The 17,801-nt window shown below is 49.5% G+C and overlaps 1 protein-coding gene across 9 annotated transcripts in view; it reads right to left on the minus strand.

Annotated features, from left to right (window-relative positions):
• LOC115127674 (zinc finger protein OZF-like) overlaps nucleotides 1–17,801 on the minus strand; it is a 77,820-nt gene that overhangs the window by 43,228 nt on the left and 16,791 nt on the right. For 5 of the 9 annotated variants that reach the window (XM_065022454.1, XM_065022457.1, XM_065022452.1 and 2 more), the window contains exon 1: nucleotides 17,272–17,354. Coding sequence is in view for 3 of the 9 variants with exons in the window: in XM_065022446.1 (XP_064878518.1) it covers nucleotides 4,839–5,938; nucleotides 17,272–17,523 (1,352 nt within the window). In the remaining 6 variants the exon portion in view is untranslated. Of the gene's footprint in view, nucleotides 1–298; nucleotides 5,939–17,271; nucleotides 17,524–17,801 lie in introns of those variants that run through there. The other 4 variants (XM_065022446.1, XM_065022449.1, XR_010464699.1 and 1 more) reach the window with 2 other exon arrangements.

Raw genomic sequence — 17,801 nt, forward strand, 5'->3', positions numbered from 1 at the left:
ATTATTGGATCGTGGTGGTAATGTTGTCCCTGGACTTTGGTACCATATAAAACACTTTAAAAATGACCATTTGTTTTTGTTTTATTTAACTGTAATTTAATGAGAAACATTTAAGTCCTTTACACTGCAAAACATTAATTTGTATGAATTGTAGCAAATTGGCTTGTCCCAATGGTGATGTGTAAAGGTGTAGTGACATGTTTTGACTAGATAGATATTTTGAATGCCATGAATTAAACAAAAACATTGTTTTTTGGGTTAACTATATAGAAAATACAAAAGGTTAAACCAGCACAAATTCATGTAGAATGTTTATTTGTCATAGTCAGATCAATTACATTCATTGCAGTTATCCAAATAAATGTATCAATGACTAAAGTAATCAATCTAGTTTTATAAGACAATGTAATAAACACGTAGTCATTTCATAGCCTGTGTATCATTAAACAAAAGTCATGTAGTAAAAAAAGAACCCACCCAAACTAATGTTGAAAACTGATCATCACACCATCTCTATCTGATACATGTTGTATCTACTAACTCATTCCCACAGAACACTGATCATCACACCATCTCTATCTGATACATGTTGTATCTACTAACTCATTCCCACAGAACACTGATCATCTCTATCTGATACATGTTGTATCTACTAACTCATTCCCACAGAGAACTGATCATCACACCATCTCTATCTGATACATGTTGTATCTACTAACTCATTCCCACAGAACACTGATCATCACACCATCTCTATCTGATACATGTTGTATCTACTAACTCATTCCCACAGAACACTGATCATCACACCATCTCTATCTGATACATGTTGTATCTACTAACTCATTCCCACAGAACACTGATCATCACACCATCTCTATCTGATACATGTTGTATCTACTAACTCATTCCCACAGAACACTGATCATCACACCATCGCTATCTGATACATGTTGTATCTACTAACTCATTCCCACAGAACACTGATCATCTCTATCTGATACATGTTGTATCTACTAACTCATTCCCACAGAACACTGATCATCTCTATCTGATACATGTTGTATCTACTAACTCATTCCCACAGAACACTGATCATCTCTATCTGATACATGTTGTATCTACTAACTCATTCCCACAGAGAACTGATCATCATCACACTCTCTCTACCTGATACATGTTGTATCTACTAACTCATTCCCACAGAGAACTGATCATCATCACACTCTCTCTACCTGATACATGTTGTATCTACTAACTCATTCCCACAGAGAACTGATCATCATCACACCATCTCTATCTGATACATGTTGTATCTACTAACTCATTCCCACAGAACACTGATCATCTCTATCTGATACATGTTGTATCTACTAACTCATTCCCACAGAACACTGATCATCACACCATCTCTATCTGATACATGTTGTATCTACTAACTCATTCCCACAGAGAACTGATCATCATCACACTCTCTCTATCTGATACATGTTGTATCTACTAACTCATTCCCACAGAACACTGATCATCTCTATCTGATACATGTTGTATCTACTAACTCATTCCCACAGAACACTGATCATCACACCATCTCTATCTGATACATGTTGTATCTACTAACTCATTCCCACAGAACACTGATCATCACACCATCTCTATCTGATACATGTTGTATCTACTAACTCATTCCCACAGAGAACTGATCATCATTACACTCTCTCTACCTGCAGAGGAATAGCTTTTTATTTTATTATCATTGTTGAATATTTAAAACATACGATCTATTTGCAGTGAAGCCGCTCGACATCTACATCACATTAGTTATCTGACAGACTCCCATCCAGAGCGATCCACAGATACAGCAACGGTCAAAGCCCTGAGGGACAACTTGGTGTCAGATCAAAACGTATTATATCTTACAAAAATCCATAACGCTCACTTTAGTATGATACCAGTATATTATGTTACATGACATTGGCCTACGAATGTAATATGAGTCGTACAATATAATACGATTTGAAGGATGTATAAGTATGTTACGAATTACAATATGTTACAAATATGCAATACGTATGATATTTTACTTATTCCAATTTGATGTTAACGTTAATTAACATGCTAAATAGTTGCATGCTAACTTAACATGCTGAGTACACTATATAAACTCAGCAAAAAAAGAAACCTCCCTTTTTCAGGACCCTGTCTTTCAAATATAATTAGTAAAAATCCAAATAACTTCACAGATCTTCATTAGACTGCAGATGTGGCCAGGGCAATAAATTACAATGTCCGTACTGTGAGACGCCTAAGACAGCGCTACAGGGAGACAGGACGGACAGCTGATCGTCCTCGCAGTGGCAGACCACCTGTAACAACACCTGCACAGGATCGGTACATCCAAACATCACACCTGCAGTACAGGATGGCAACAACAACTGCCCGAGTTACACCAGGAACGCACAATCCCTCCATCAGTGCTCAGACTGTACCCAATAGGCTGAGAGAGGCTGGACTGAGGGCTTGTAGGCCTGTTGTAAGGCAGGTCCTCACCAGACATCACCGGCAACAACGTTGCCTATGGGCACAAACCAACCTTTGCAGACAGGACTGGCAAAAAGTGCTCTTCACTGACGAGTCACGGTTTTGTCTCACCAGGGGTGATGGTTGGATTTGCATTTATTGTTGAAGGAATGAGCGTTACACCGAGGCCTGTACTCTCGAGTGGGATCGATTTGGTTGAGTGTCCGTCATTGGTCGTGGGCGGTGTGTCACAGCATCATCGGACTGAGCTTGATGTCATTGCAGGCAATCTCAATGCTGTGCTTTACAGGGAAGACATCCTCCTCCCTCATGAGGTACCCTTCCTGCAGGCTCATCCTGACATGACCCTCCAGCATGACAATGCCATCAGCCATACTGCTCGTTCTGTGCATGATTTCCTGACAGACAGGAATGGCCAGCGAAGAGCCCGGATCTCAATCCCATTGAGCACGCCTGGGACCTGTTGGATCAGAGGGTGAGGGCTAGGGCCATTCCCCCCAGAATTGTCCGGGAACTTGCAGATGCATGGGTGGAAGATTAGGGTAACATCTCACAGCAAGAACTGGTAAATCAGGAGGAGATGCACTGCAGTACTTAATGCAGCTGGTGGCCACACCAGATACTGACTGTTACTTTTGATTTTGACCCCCCCCTCCTCCTTTGTTCAGGGACACATTATTCCATTTCTGTTAGTCACGTCTGTGGAACGTGTTCAGTGTATGCCTCAGTTGTTGAATCTTATGTTCATACAAATATTTACACATGTTAAGTTTTCTGAAAATCAACGCACTTGACAGTGAGAGGATGTTTCTTTTTTTGCTGAGATATCTCTCTCTCACATATATATATACATACACACACACAAAAGTATGTGGACACCCCTTCAAATTAGTGGTTTCGGCCATTTCAGCCACACCCTTTACTGACCGGTGTATACAATCGAGCACACAGCCATGCAATCTCCATAGACAAATGTTGGCAGTAGAATGGCCTGAAGAGCTCAGCAACTTTCAAAGTGGCATTTTCATAGGATGCCACCTTTCCAACAAGTCAGTTTGTCAAATTTCTGCACTGCTAGAGCTGCCCCGGTCAACTATAAGTGTTGCTATTGTGACGTGGAAACGTCTAGGAGCGAAGTGGTAGGTCACACAAGCTTACAGAACGGGACCGCCAAGTGCTGAAGCGCGTAAGATTTGTCTGTCCTCGGTTGCAACACTCACTAACGAGTTCCAAACTGCCTCTGGAAGCAACGTCAACACAAGAGCTGTTAGTCAGGAGCTTCACAAAAAAGGGGTTTCCATGGCTGCACACAAAACTAAAATCACCAAGATGTGCAATGCCAAGCGTCAGCTGGAGTGGTGTAAAGCTATTGGACTTTCTGGAGTGATGAATCACGCCTCATCTGGAAGTCTGATGGACAAATCTGGGTTTGGTGGATGCTAGGCGAACGATACCCGCCCCAATGCATAGCGTCAAATGTAATATGTGGTGGAGGTATAATGGTCTAGGGCTGTTTTTCATGGTTCGGGCTTGGTCCCTTAGTTTCAGTGAAGGGAAATCTTTAACGCTACAGCATACAATGACACTCTTGACGATTCTGTGCTTCCAACTTTGTGGCAACAGTTTGGGGAAGGCCCTTTCCTGTTTCAGCATGACAATGCTCCTATGCACAAAGCAAGGTCCATACAAAAATGGTTTATTGAGATCGGTGTGGAAGAAGTTGACTGGCCTGCACAGAGCCCTGACCTCAACCCCATCGAACACCTTTGGGATGAATTGGAACGCTGACTTCGAGCCGAATGAAAGAAAGTCCCCAAAGCAATATTCCAGCATCTACTGGAAAGTCTTCCCAGAAGAGTGGAAGCTGTTATAGCAGCAGAGGGGGGGACCAAGTCCATATTAATGCCCATGATTTTGTAATGAGATGTTCGACGAGCAGGTGTCCACATACTTTTGGTCATGTAGTGTAGTTGCAAAGTTGCTTATTAGCTAAAATGCAAAAGTTGTCCATGATGAGATTCGAACATGAAACCTTTGGGTTGCAATACGTTCATGTTATATGCAGACCCATCCACCCCGACCAACCAACCACCCTCCTTTTGTTTTTGCCTTAAAAGGAAAATGTTTAAATGTTTCAACTTCATACTCAATTGAATATTCATCTCCAGCACCATCCCCTCTGCACAGTTGTCAATGAGAAACAATAGGATTACAATAGAGTGTTCGTCTTAATGTTATCAAATTCCCTGTTACCACTTCCTTTACGAGATGAGAATGAAGCGATGGAGTGACTAATCTTAACTGGCCTGAGACAACTGATGAGGCTTCTTGCCTTTATGTATACGTTGATGTGTTTTTAAGGTAGCCAATTGGGAGAAACTCTTCCCACAGTCAGAGCAGGAGTAAGGCTTCTCTCCTGTGTGTCTTCTTTGATGAATTTTTAGCTCAGTTGATGTTGTGAAGCACTTCCCACAGTCAGAGCAGGAGTAAGGCTTCTCTCCTTTATGTATACGTTGGTGTATTTTTAAGCTGCCCTGTTGGGAGAAACTCTTCCCACAGTCAGAGCAGGAGTACGGCTTCTCTCCTGTGTGTCCTCTTTGATGAACTTTTAGCTCAGTTGATGTTGTGAAGCACCTCCCACAGTCAGAGCAGGAGTAAGGCTTCTCTCCTTTATGTATGCGTTGGTGACATTTTAAGTTGCTCTGTTGGGAGAAACCCTTCCCACAGTCAGAGCAGGAGTAAGGCTTCTCTCCTGTGTGTATTCGCTGGTGACATTTTAAGTGGATCTGTTGAGAGAAACCCTTCCCACAGTCAGAGCAGTAGTAAGGCTTATCTCCTGTGTGTGTACGTTGGTGTGTTTTAAAATTGCTCTGTTGAGAGAAACTCTCCCCACAATCAGAGCAGTAGTAAGGTTTCTCTCCAGTGTGCATTTTCTGATGAACTGTCAGAGTCCTTGATGTTATGAAACTCCTCCCACAGTCAGAACAGAAGTAAGGCTTCTCTCCTGTGTGTGTTCTCTGATGAACTCTTAGCCCAGTTGATGTTGTGAAACATTTTCCACAGTCAGAGCAGTAGTAAGGCTTCTCCCCTGTGTGTATACGTTGGTGTGTTTTTAAGTTGCTCTGATGAGAGAAGCGCTCCCCACAATCAGAGCAGGAGTAAGGTTTCTCTCCAGTGTGCACTCTTTGATGAACTGTCAGAGCCTGTGATGTTTTTAAACTCTTCCCACAGTCAGTGCAGGAATACAGATTCTCTCCTGTGTGTATTTTTAGGTGTATTTTTAGTTTTGATAGAAATGGGAAAATCTCCTCACAATGTGGGCAGGGATGAGACCTCTTAGCTCTGTTATTTTCCTGCTGTTGCCCTCTGGATGTAGAGAATATCTCAACATGGTCTCCTGTGTGAACATCAGAAGAACCAGTCAGTTGGTGTGATATACATATGACTTCATAACAGTAGGCTGTACAATACAGGGAATAAAGCTATTAGGGCCGTGCCGACAAAAAAAAAATCGTCAGTCGTCTGTTCTTTCGACCAATCGATTGGTATACATTTTAAAACGTGTATTTTTCCAAATATTAGACACTCTTTGTTTGAATAAAATCAAATATATGTAGGCTACTGAGCTTGTCTGATGCTTTAAGCACGGCAATAAATTAAGACATACATTACTAAAGAGGGAGCCAGAGATCAACCTGTTCCCGACCCTCCTCATCCTCACTGCTGCTGGCCTTCTCAGACTCTGCTGTTACCCTCCTGAAGTTGCTGATAATAGGCTACACCAACAGTCAACAGATTTCTCCATTTGGAGTGGCAGATTATCGTGCCATTTCTACTGATCTTCGTGTCAGTTATGGTTTTCATGGAACCTTTTCATTTAATTTAAAATAACGTCTTCATATCTCAAATCAATGTCATGTGGTTAATAAATTATATCTAAATTAAAATGATTCAATTCAAAAAGTTACTTCTATTGCCAATATGTAAAAACAGCCTACAAATAGCCAACGAAAACACTGCAGCCTACTTCAATGTGTAATCAGGCCAGGTAGCATAGGTGCGTGTCCTTACTCTCAAGATTGTCTAATGTTTGGAGCGCTCCTGTCAATGAATAAATTGACAACTCGTAAATGAAATGAAATAAACCAAAACGTTTTTCTCACAAGTGTAGCCTAGGTTGTTCCTTTGCAAACAATGTGTAAACTCTTACAATGACAACGGTAAGACTGTTGTAATAATAACAATAATATATTGAATGCATTACCATAATTAAACAAACATTGTAGATTAGAAATTATGTGAATTAACAGTAAAAGTACTACTGGTGATACTGCTGTGCCATCACCACGGCCTCTGCAATGGACGAGTCCACCCGGACAGGCAATGGACGAGTCCACCCGGACAGGCAATGGACGAGTCCACCCGGACAGGCAATGGACGAGTCCACCCGGACAGGCAATGGACGAGTCCACCCGGACAGGCAATGGACTAGTCCACCCGGACAGGCAATGGACGAGTCCACCCGGACAGGCAATGGACGAGTCCACCCGGACAGGCAATGGACGAGTCCACCCGGACAGGCAATGGACGAGTCCACCCGGACAGGCAATGGACGAGTCCACCCGGACAGGCAATGGACGAGTCCACCCGGACAGGCAATGGACGAGTCCACCCGGACAGGCAATGGACGAGTCCACCCGGACAGGCAATGGTCTAGTCCACCCGGACAGGCAATGGACTAGTCCACCCGGACAGGCAATGGACTAGTGGACAGGCAATGGACTAGTCCACCCGGTCCACCCGGACAGGCAATGGACGAGTCCACCCGGACAGGCAATGGACGAGTCCACCCGGACAGGCAATGGACGAGTCCACCCGGACAGGCAATGGACGAGTCCACCCGGACAGGCAATGGACGAGTCCACCCGGACAGGCAATGGACGAGTCCACCCGGACAGGCAATGGACTAGTCCACCCGGACAGGCAATGGACGAGTCCACCCGGACAGGCAATGGACGAGTCCACCCGGACAGGCAATGGACGAGTCCACCCGGACAGGCAATGGACTAGTCCACCACCCGGACAGGCAATGGACGAGTCCACCCGGACAGGCAATGGACGAGTCCACCCGGACAGGCAATGGAAGTCCACCGGACAGGACAGGACAATGGACGAGTCCACCCGGACAGGCAATGGACTAGTCCACCCGGACAGGCAATGGACTAGTCCACCCGGACAGGCAATGGACGAGTCCACCCGGACAGGCAATGGACGAGTCCACCCGGACAGGCAATGGACGAGTCCACCCGGACAGGCAATGGACGAGTCCACCCGGACAGGCAATGGACGAGTCCACCCGGACAGGCAATGGACGAGTCCACCCGGACAGGCAATGGACGAGTCCAGGACAGGCAATGGACGAGTCCACCCGGACAGGCAATGGACGAGTCCACCCGGACAGGCAATGGACGAGTCCACCCGGACAGGCAATGGACGAGTCCACCCGGACAGGCAATGGACGAGTCCACCCGGACAGGCAATGGACGAGTCCACCCGGACAGGCAATGGACGAGTCCACCCGGACAGGCAATGGACTAGTCCACCCGGACAGGCAATGGACTAGTCCACCCGGACAGGCAATGGACTAGTAGTCCACCCGGACAGGCAATGGACTAGTCCACCCGGACAGGCAATGGACTAGTCCACCCCGGACAGGCAATGGTCCACCCGGACAGGCAATGGACGAGTCCACCCAGACAGGCAATGGACTAGTCCACCCAGACAGGCAATGGACTAGTCCACCCAGACAGGCAATGGACTAGTCCACTCAGACAGGCAATGGACTAGTCCACTCAGACAGGCAATGGACTAGTCCACTCAGACAGGCAATGGACTAGTCCACTCAGACAGGCAATGGACTAGTCCACTCAGACAGGCAATGGACTAGTCCACTCAGACAGGCAATGGACTAGTCCACTCAGACAGGCAATGGACTAGTCCACTCAGACAGGCAATGGACTAGTCCACTCAGACAGGCAATGGACTAGTCCACTCAGACAGGCAATGGACTAGTCCACTCAGACAGGCAATGGACTAGTCCACTCAGACAGGCAATGGACTAGTCCACTCAGACAGGCAATGGACTAGTCCACTCAGACAGGCAATGGACTAGTCCACTCAGACAGGCAATGGACTAGTCCACTCAGACAGGCAATGGACTAGTCCACTCAGACAGGCAATGGACTAGTCCACTCAGACAGTCCACTCAGACAGGCAATGGACTAGTCCACTCAGACAGGCAATGGACTAGTCCACTCAGACAGGCAATGGACTAGTCCACTCAGACAGGCAATGGACTAGTCCACTCAGACAGGCAATGGACTAGTCCACTCAGACAGGCAATGGACTAGTCCACTCGGACAGGCAATGGACTAGTCCACTCAGGCAATGGACAGGCAATGGACTAGTCCACGGACAGGCAATGGACTAGTCCACTCGGACAGGCAATGGACTAGTCCACTCGGACAGGCAATGGACTAGTCCACTCGGACAGGCAATGGACTAGTCCACTCGGACAGGCAATGGACTAGTCCACTCCCGGACAGGCAATGGACTAGTCCACCCGGACAGGCAATGGACTAGTCCACTCGGACAGGCAATGGACTAGTCCACCGGACAGGCAATGGACTAGTCCACCCGGACAGGCAATGGACTAGTCCACCCGGACAGGCAATGGACTAGTCCACCCGGACAGGCAATGGACTAGTCCACCCGGACAGGCAATGGACTAGTCCACCCGGACAGGCAATGGACTAGTCCACCCGGACAGGCAATGGACTAGTCCACCCGGACAGGCAATGGACTAGTCCACCCGGACAGGCAATGGACTAGTCCACCCGGACAGGCAATGGACTAGTCCACCCGGACAGGCAATGGACTAGTCCACCCGGACAGGCAATGGACTAGTCCACCCGGACAGGCAATGGACTAGCGGACAGGCAATGGACTAGTCCACCCGGACAGGCAATGGACTAGTCCACCCGGACAGGCAATGGACTAGTCCACCCGGACAGGCAATGGACTAGTCCACCCGGACAGGCAATGGACTAGTCCACCCGGACAGGCAATGGACTAGTCCACCCGGACAGGCAATGGACTAGTCCACCCGGACAGGCAATGGACTAGTCCACCCGGACAGGCAATGGACTAGTCCACCCGGACAGGCAATGGACTAGTCCACCCGGACAGGCAATGGACTAGTCCACCCGACAGGCAATGGACTAGTCCACCCGGACAGGCAATGGACTAGTCCACCCGGACAGGCAATGGACTAGTCCACCCGGACAGGCAATGGACGAGTCCACCCGGACAGGCAATGGACGAGTCCACCCGGACAGGCAATGGACGAGTCCACCCGGACAGGCAATGGACGAGTCCACCCGGACAGGCAATGGACGAGTCCACCCGGACAGGCAATGGACGAGTCCACCCGGACAGGCAATGGACGAGTCCACCGGACAGGCAATGGACGAGTCCACCCGGACAGGCAATGGACGAGTCCACCCGGACAGGCAATGGACGAGTCCACCCGGACAGGCAATGGTCCAAGTCCAGTCCACCCGGACAGGCAATGGACGAGTCCACCCGGACAGGCAATGGAAGTCCACCCGGACAGGCAATGGACTAGTCCACCCGGACAGGCAATGGACTAGTCCACCCGGACAGGCAATGGACTAGTCCACCCGGGAGGCAATGGACTAGTCCACCCGGACAGGCAATGGACTAGTCCACCCGGACAGGCAATGGACTAGTCCACCCGGACAGGCAATGGACTAGTCCACCCGGACAGGCAATGGACTAGTCCACCCGGACAGGCAATGGACTAGTCCACCCGGACAGGCAATGGACTAGTCCACCCCGGACAGGCAATGGACTAGTCCACCCGGACAGGCAATGGACTAGTCCACCCGGACAGGCAATGGACTAGTCCACCCGGACAGGCAATGGACTAGTCCACCCGGACAGGCAATGGACTAGTCCACCCGGACAGGCAATGGACTAGTCCACCCGGACAGGCAATGGACTAGTCCACCCGGACAGGCAATGGACTAGTCCACTCGGACAGGCAATGGACTAGTCCACTCAGACAGGCAATGGACTAGTCCACTCAGACAGGCAATGGACTAGTCCACTCAGACAGGCAATGGACTAGTCCACTCAGACAGGCAATGGACTAGTCCACTCAGACAGGCAATGGACTAGTCCACTCAGACAGGCAATGGACTAGTCCACTCAGACAGGCAATGGACTAGTCCACTCAGACAGGCAATGGACTAGTCCACTCAGACAGGCAATGGACTAGTCCACTCAGACAGGCAATGGACTAGTCCACTCAGACAGGCAATGGACTAGTCCACTCAGACAGGCAATGGACTAGTCCACTCAGACAGGCAATGGACTAGTCCACTCAGACAGGCAATGGACTAGTCCACTCAGACAGGCAATGGACTAGTCCACTCAGACAGGCAATGGACTAGTCCACTCAGACAGGCAATGGACTAGTCCACTCAGACAGGCAATGGACTAGTCCACTCAGACAGGCAATGGACTAGTCCACTCAGACAGGCAATGGACTAGTCCACTCAGACAGGCAATGGACTAGTCCACTCAGACAGGCAATGGACTAGTCCACTCAGACAGGCAATGGACTAGTCCACTCAGACAGGCAATGGACTAGTCCACTCAGACAGGCAATGGACTAGTCCACTCAGACAGGCAATGGACTAGTCCACTCAGACAGGCAATGGACTAGTCCACTCAGACAGGCAATGGACTAGTCCACTCAGACAGGCAATGGACTAGTCCACTCAGACAGGCAATGGACTAGTCCACTCAGACAGGCAATGGACTAGTCCACTCAGACAGGCAATGGACTAGTCCACTCAGACAGGCAATGGACTAGTCCACTCAGACAGGCAATGGACTAGTCCACTCAGACAGGCAATGGACTAGTCCACTCCAGACAGGCAATGGACTAGTCCACTCAGACAGGCAATGGACTAGTCCACTCAGACAGGCAATGGACTAGTCCACTCAGACAGGCAATGGACTAGTCCACTCAGACAGGCAATGGACTAGTCCACTCAGACAGGCAATGGACTAGTCCACTCAGACAGGCAATGGACTAGTCCACTCAGACAGGCAATGGACTAGTCCACTCAGACAGGCAATGGACTAGTCCACTCAGACAGGCAATGGACTAGTCCACTCAGACAGGCAATGGACTAGTCCACTCAGACAGGCAATGGACTAGTCCACTCAGACAGGCAATGGACTAGTCCACTCAGACAGGCAATGGACTAGTCCACTCAGACAGGCAATGGACTAGTCCACTCAGACAGGCAATGGACTAGTCCACTCAGACAGGCAATGGACTAGTCCACTCAGACAGGCAATGGACTAGTCCACTCAGACAGGCAATGGACTAGTCCACTCAGACAGGCAATGGACTAGTCCACTCAGACAGGCAATGGACTAGTCCACTCAGACAGGCAATGGACTAGTCCACTCAGACAGGCAATGGACTAGTCCACTCAGACAGGCAATGGACTAGTCCACTCAGACAGGCAATGGACTAGTCCACTCAGACAGGCAATGGACTAGTCCACTCAGACAGGGGCAATGGACTAGTCCACTCAGACAGGCAATGGACTAGTCCACTCAGACAGGCAATGGACTAGTCCACTCAGACAGGCAATGGACTAGTCCACTCAGACAGGCAATGGACTAGTCCACTCAGACAGGCAATGGACTAGTCCACTCAGACAGGCAATGGACTAGTCCACTCAGACAGGCAATGGACAGTCCACTCAGACAGGCAATGGACTAGTCCACTCAGACAGGCAATGGACTAGTCCACTCGGACAGGCAATGGACTAGTCCACTCGGACAGGCAATGGACTAGTCCACTCGGACAGGCAATGGACTAGTCCACTCGGACAGGCAATGGACTAGTCCACTCGGACAGGCAATGGACTAGTCCACTCGGACAGGCAATGGACTAGTCCACTCGGACAGGCAATGGACTAGTCCACTCGGACAGGCAATGGACTAGTCCACTCGGACAGGCAATGGACTAGTCCACTCGGACAGGCAATGGACAGTCCACTGACAGGCAATGGACTAGTCCACTCGGACAGGCAATGGACTAGTCCACTGACAGGCAATGGACAGACAGGCAATGGACTAGTCCACTCGGACAGGCAATGGACTAGTCCACTCGGACAGGCAATGGACTAGTCCACCCGGACAGGCAATGGACTAGTCCACCCGGACAGGCAATGGACTAGTCCACCCGGACAGGCAATGGACTAGTCCACCCGGACAGGCAATGGACTAGTCCACCCGGACAGGCAATGGACTAGTCCACCGGACAGGCAATGGACTAGTCCACCCGGACAGGCAATGGACTAGTCCACCCGGACAGGCAATGGACTAGTCCACCCGACAGGCAATGGACGAGTCCACCCGGACAGGCAATGGACGAGTCCACCCGGACAGGCAATGGACGAGTCCACCCGGACAGGCAATGGACGAGTCCACCCGACAGGCAATGGACGAGTCCACCCGGACAGGCAATGGACGAGTCCACCCGGACAGGCAATGGACGAGTCCACCCGGACAGGCAATGGACTAGTCCACCCGGACAGGCAATGGACTAGTCCACCCGGACAGGCAATGGACTAGTCCACCCGGACAGGCAATGGACTAGTCCACCCGGACAGGCAATGGACAAGTCCACCCGGACAGGCAATGGACTAGTCCACCCGGACAGGCAATGGACTAGTCCACCCGGACAGGCAATGGACTAGTCCACCCGGACAGGCAATGGACTAGTCCACCCGGACAGGCAATGGACTAGTCCACCCGGACAGGCAATGGACTAGTCCACCCGGACAGGCAATGGACTAGTCCACCCGGACAGGCAATGGACTAGTCCACCCGGACAGGCAATGGACGAGTCCACCCGGACAGGCAATGGACGAGTCCACCCGGACAGGCAATGGACGAGTCCACCCGGACAGGCAATGGACGAGTCCACCCGGACAGGCAATGGACGAGTCCACCCGGACAGGCAATGGACGAGTCCACCCGGACAGGCAATGGACAGTCCACCCGGACAGGCAATGGACTAGTGGACAGGCAATGGACTAGTCCACCCGGACAGGCAATGGACTAGTCCACCCGGACAGGCAATGGACTAGTCCACCGGACAGGCAATGGACCAGTCCACCCGGACAGGCAATGGACTAGTCCACCCGGACAGGCAATGGACTAGTCCACCCGGACAGGCAATGGACTAGTCCACCCCGGACAGGCAATGGACTAGTCCACCCGGACAGGCAATGGACTAGTCCACCCGGACAGGCAATGGACGAGTCCACCCGGACAGGCAATGGACTAGTCCACCCGGACAGGCAATGGACGAGTCCACCCGGACAGGCAATGGACGAGTCCACCCGGACAGGCAATGGACGAGTCCACCCGGACAGGCAATGGACGAGTCCACCCGGACAGGCAATGGACGAGTCCACCCGGACAGGCAATGGACGAGTCCACCCGGACAGGCAATGGACGAGTCCACCCGGACAGGCAATGGACGAGTCCACCCGGACAGGCAATGGACGAGTCCACCCGGACAGGCAATGGACTAGTCCACCCGGACAGGCAATGGACTAGTCCACCCGGACAGGCAATGGACTAGTCCACCCGGACAGGCAATGGACTAGTCCACCCGGACAGGCAATGGACTAGTCCACCCGGACAGGCAATGGACCAGTCCACCCGGACAGGCAATGGACCAGTCCACCCGGACAGGCAATGGACCAGTCCACCCGGACAGGCAATGGACTAGTCCACCCGGACAGGCAATGGACCAGTCCACCCGGACAGGCAATGGACTAGTCCACCGGACAGGCAATGGACTAGTCCACCCGGACAGGCAATGGACTAGTCCACCGGACAGGCAATGGACTAGTCCACCCGGACAGGCAATGGACTAGTCCACCCGGACAGGCAATGGACTAGTCCACCCGGACAGGCAATGGACTAGTCCACCCAGACAGGCAATGGACTAGTCCACTCAGACAGGCAATGGACTAGTCCACTCAGACAGGCAATGGACTAGTCCACTAGTCCACTCAGACAGGCAATGGACTAGTCCACTCAGACAGGCAATGGACTAGTCCACTCAGACAGGCAATGGACTAGTCCACTCAGACAGGCAATGGACTAGTCCACTCAGACAGGCAATGGACTAGTCCACTCAGACAGGCAATGGACTAGTCCACTCAGACAGGCAATGGACTAGTCCACTCAGACAGGCAATGGACTAGTCCACTCAGACAGGCAATGGACTAGTCCACTCAGACAGGCAATGGACTAGTCCACTCAGACAGGCAATGGACTAGTCCACTCCAGACAGGCAATGGACTAGTCCACTCAGACAGGCAATGGACTAGTCCACTCAGACAGGCAATGGACTAGTCCACTCAGACAGGCAATGGACTAGTCCACTCAGACAGGCAATGGACTAGTCCACTCAGACAGGCAATGGACTAGTCCACTCAGACAGGCAATGGACTAGTCCACTCAGACAGGCAATGGACTAGTCCACTCAGACAGGCAATGGACTAGTCCACTCAGACAGGCAATGGACTAGTCCACTCAGACAGGCAATGGACTAGTCCACTCAGACAGGCAATGGACTAGTCCACTCAGACAGGCAATGGACTAGTCCACTCAGACAGGCAATGGACTAGTCCACTCAGACAGGCAATGGACTAGTCCACTCAGACAGGCAATGGACTAGTCCACTCAGACAGGCAATGGACTAGTCCACTCAGACAGGCAATGGACTAGTCCACTCAGACAGGCAATGGACTAGTCCACTCAGACAGGCAATGGACTAGTCCACTCAGACAGGCAATGGACTAGTCCACTCAGACAGGCAATGGACTAGTCCACTCAGACAGGCAATGGACTAGTCCACTCAGACAGGCAATGGACTAGTCCACTCAGACAGGCAATGGACTAGTCCACTCAGACAGGCAATGGACTAGTCCACTCAGACAATGGCAATGGACTAGTCCACTCAGACAGGCAATGGACTAGTCCATCAGACAGGCAATGGACTAGTCCACTCAGACAGGCAATGGACTAGTCCACTCAGACAGGCAATGGACTAGCAAGGCAATGGACTAGTCCACTCAGACAGGCAATGGACTAGTCCAGGCAATGGACTAGTCCACTCAGACAGGCAATGGACTAGTCCACTCAGACAGGCAATGGACTAGTCCACTCAGACAGGCAATGGACTAGTCCACTCAGACAGGCAATGGACTAGTCCACTCAGACAGGCAATGGACTAGTCCACTCAGACAGGCAATGGACTAGTCCACTCAGACAGGCAATGGACTAGTCCACTCAGACAGGCAATGGACTAGTCCACTCAGACAGGCAATGGACTAGTCCACTCAGACAGGCAATGGACTAGTCCACTCAGACAGGCAGACTCAGGCAATGGACTAGTCCACTTAGCAATGGACTAGTCCACTCAGACAGGCAATGGACTAGTCCACTCAGACAGGCAATGGACTAGTCCACTCAGACAGGCAATGGACTAGTCCACTCAGACAGGCAATGGACTAGTCCACTCAGACAGGCAATGGACTAGTCCACTCAGACAGGCAATGGACTAGTCCACTCAGACAGGCAATGGACTAGTCCACTCAGACAGGCAATGGACTAGTCCACTCAGACAGGCAATGGACTAGTCCACTCAGACAGGCAATGGACTAGTCCACTCAGACAGGTGTGAATCTGACAGGTGTCTTGTGTGCCATACATTATTTTATTTATATATATATGCCACTGCTCGACTAAAACTACCAATCATCCTCCACTCACTAAATTGGTTAGTAACTACAACCTCAGACTCATTTCATATAATCCTCCACTCACTATCACAAGGGTTAGTAACTACACAGACTCACATATCATCCTATCCACATATCACAAGGGTTACACAGACTCATTTATCCTCCACTCACTATCACAGAAACTACACAGACTCATTTCATACCATCCTCCACTCACTATCACAAGGGTTAGTAACTACACAGACTCATTTCATACCATCCTCCACTCACTATCACAAGGGTTAGTAACTACACAGACTCATTTCATACCATCCTCCACTCACTATCACAAGGGTTAGTAACTACACAGACTCATTTCATACCATCCTCCACTCACTATCACAAGGGTTAGTAACTACACAGACTCATTTCATACCATCCTCCACTCACTATCACAAGGGTTAGTAACTACACAGACTCATTTCATACCATCCTCCACTCACTATCACAAGGGTTAGTAACTACACAGACTCATTTCATATCATCCTCCACTCACTATCACAAGGGTTAGTAACTACACAGACTCATTTCATATAATCCTCCACTCACTATCACAAGGGTTAGAAACTACACATACTCATTTCATAGAACTTTAAAACACTGTCAGTTTGTCTACTTCACTTCTTTAGTCTACTCTCTGATCACTCCAGATAGACCAGTCATTCAGGGATATGTGTTGTCAAAACTACAGAATTAAACCTATTAATAAACTGGGCCAAAACGTATGGCGGTCTATTACTCCTGCTCTTACCATGAGAAACAGATGTCCCAATCTTCTCCTCCTCTTCTTCTTCATCTTTAATGTTGACATTCAGCTCCAGTGTTTGACTGCAGTCTTCCAGCTTCACTGATGCCATCTCTGGATCCTGCAGTGCCAACTGGGCTCCACTGTCACAATCAGGACCCAGTGACTGTAGGTTTGGACTCAGTGTGGAAGGAGAGAGGCAGGCTGGGTTTGTCCTCACTGTTGATGTTACCGGCCTCAGACTTAATTCTAGTCGGCCTGTAGTAATAAAGAGAAATGGACACAAAAAGTCTTGAAAGTTCCACTTTTATTTTCAAACTATATTAGATCAGGTATATTAGATCAAGCATTAACAAACCATTCAATTCATTTCAAATTAAACACAAGGTTCACACTATAAATGAGTCTACACAACGTAAATGCACTAAACCTAAAGTAGATTTCCTAAATTCACACAGTGCATTCAGAAAGTATTCAGACCCCTTGACTTATTCCACATTTTGTTACATTACAGCTTTATTGTAAAAAGGATTAAA

The sequence above is a fragment of the Oncorhynchus nerka genome, linkage group LG2, assembly GCF_034236695.1.
Source record: "Oncorhynchus nerka isolate Pitt River linkage group LG2, Oner_Uvic_2.0, whole genome shotgun sequence".
Lineage (NCBI taxonomy): Eukaryota > Metazoa > Chordata > Actinopteri > Salmoniformes > Salmonidae > Oncorhynchus > Oncorhynchus nerka.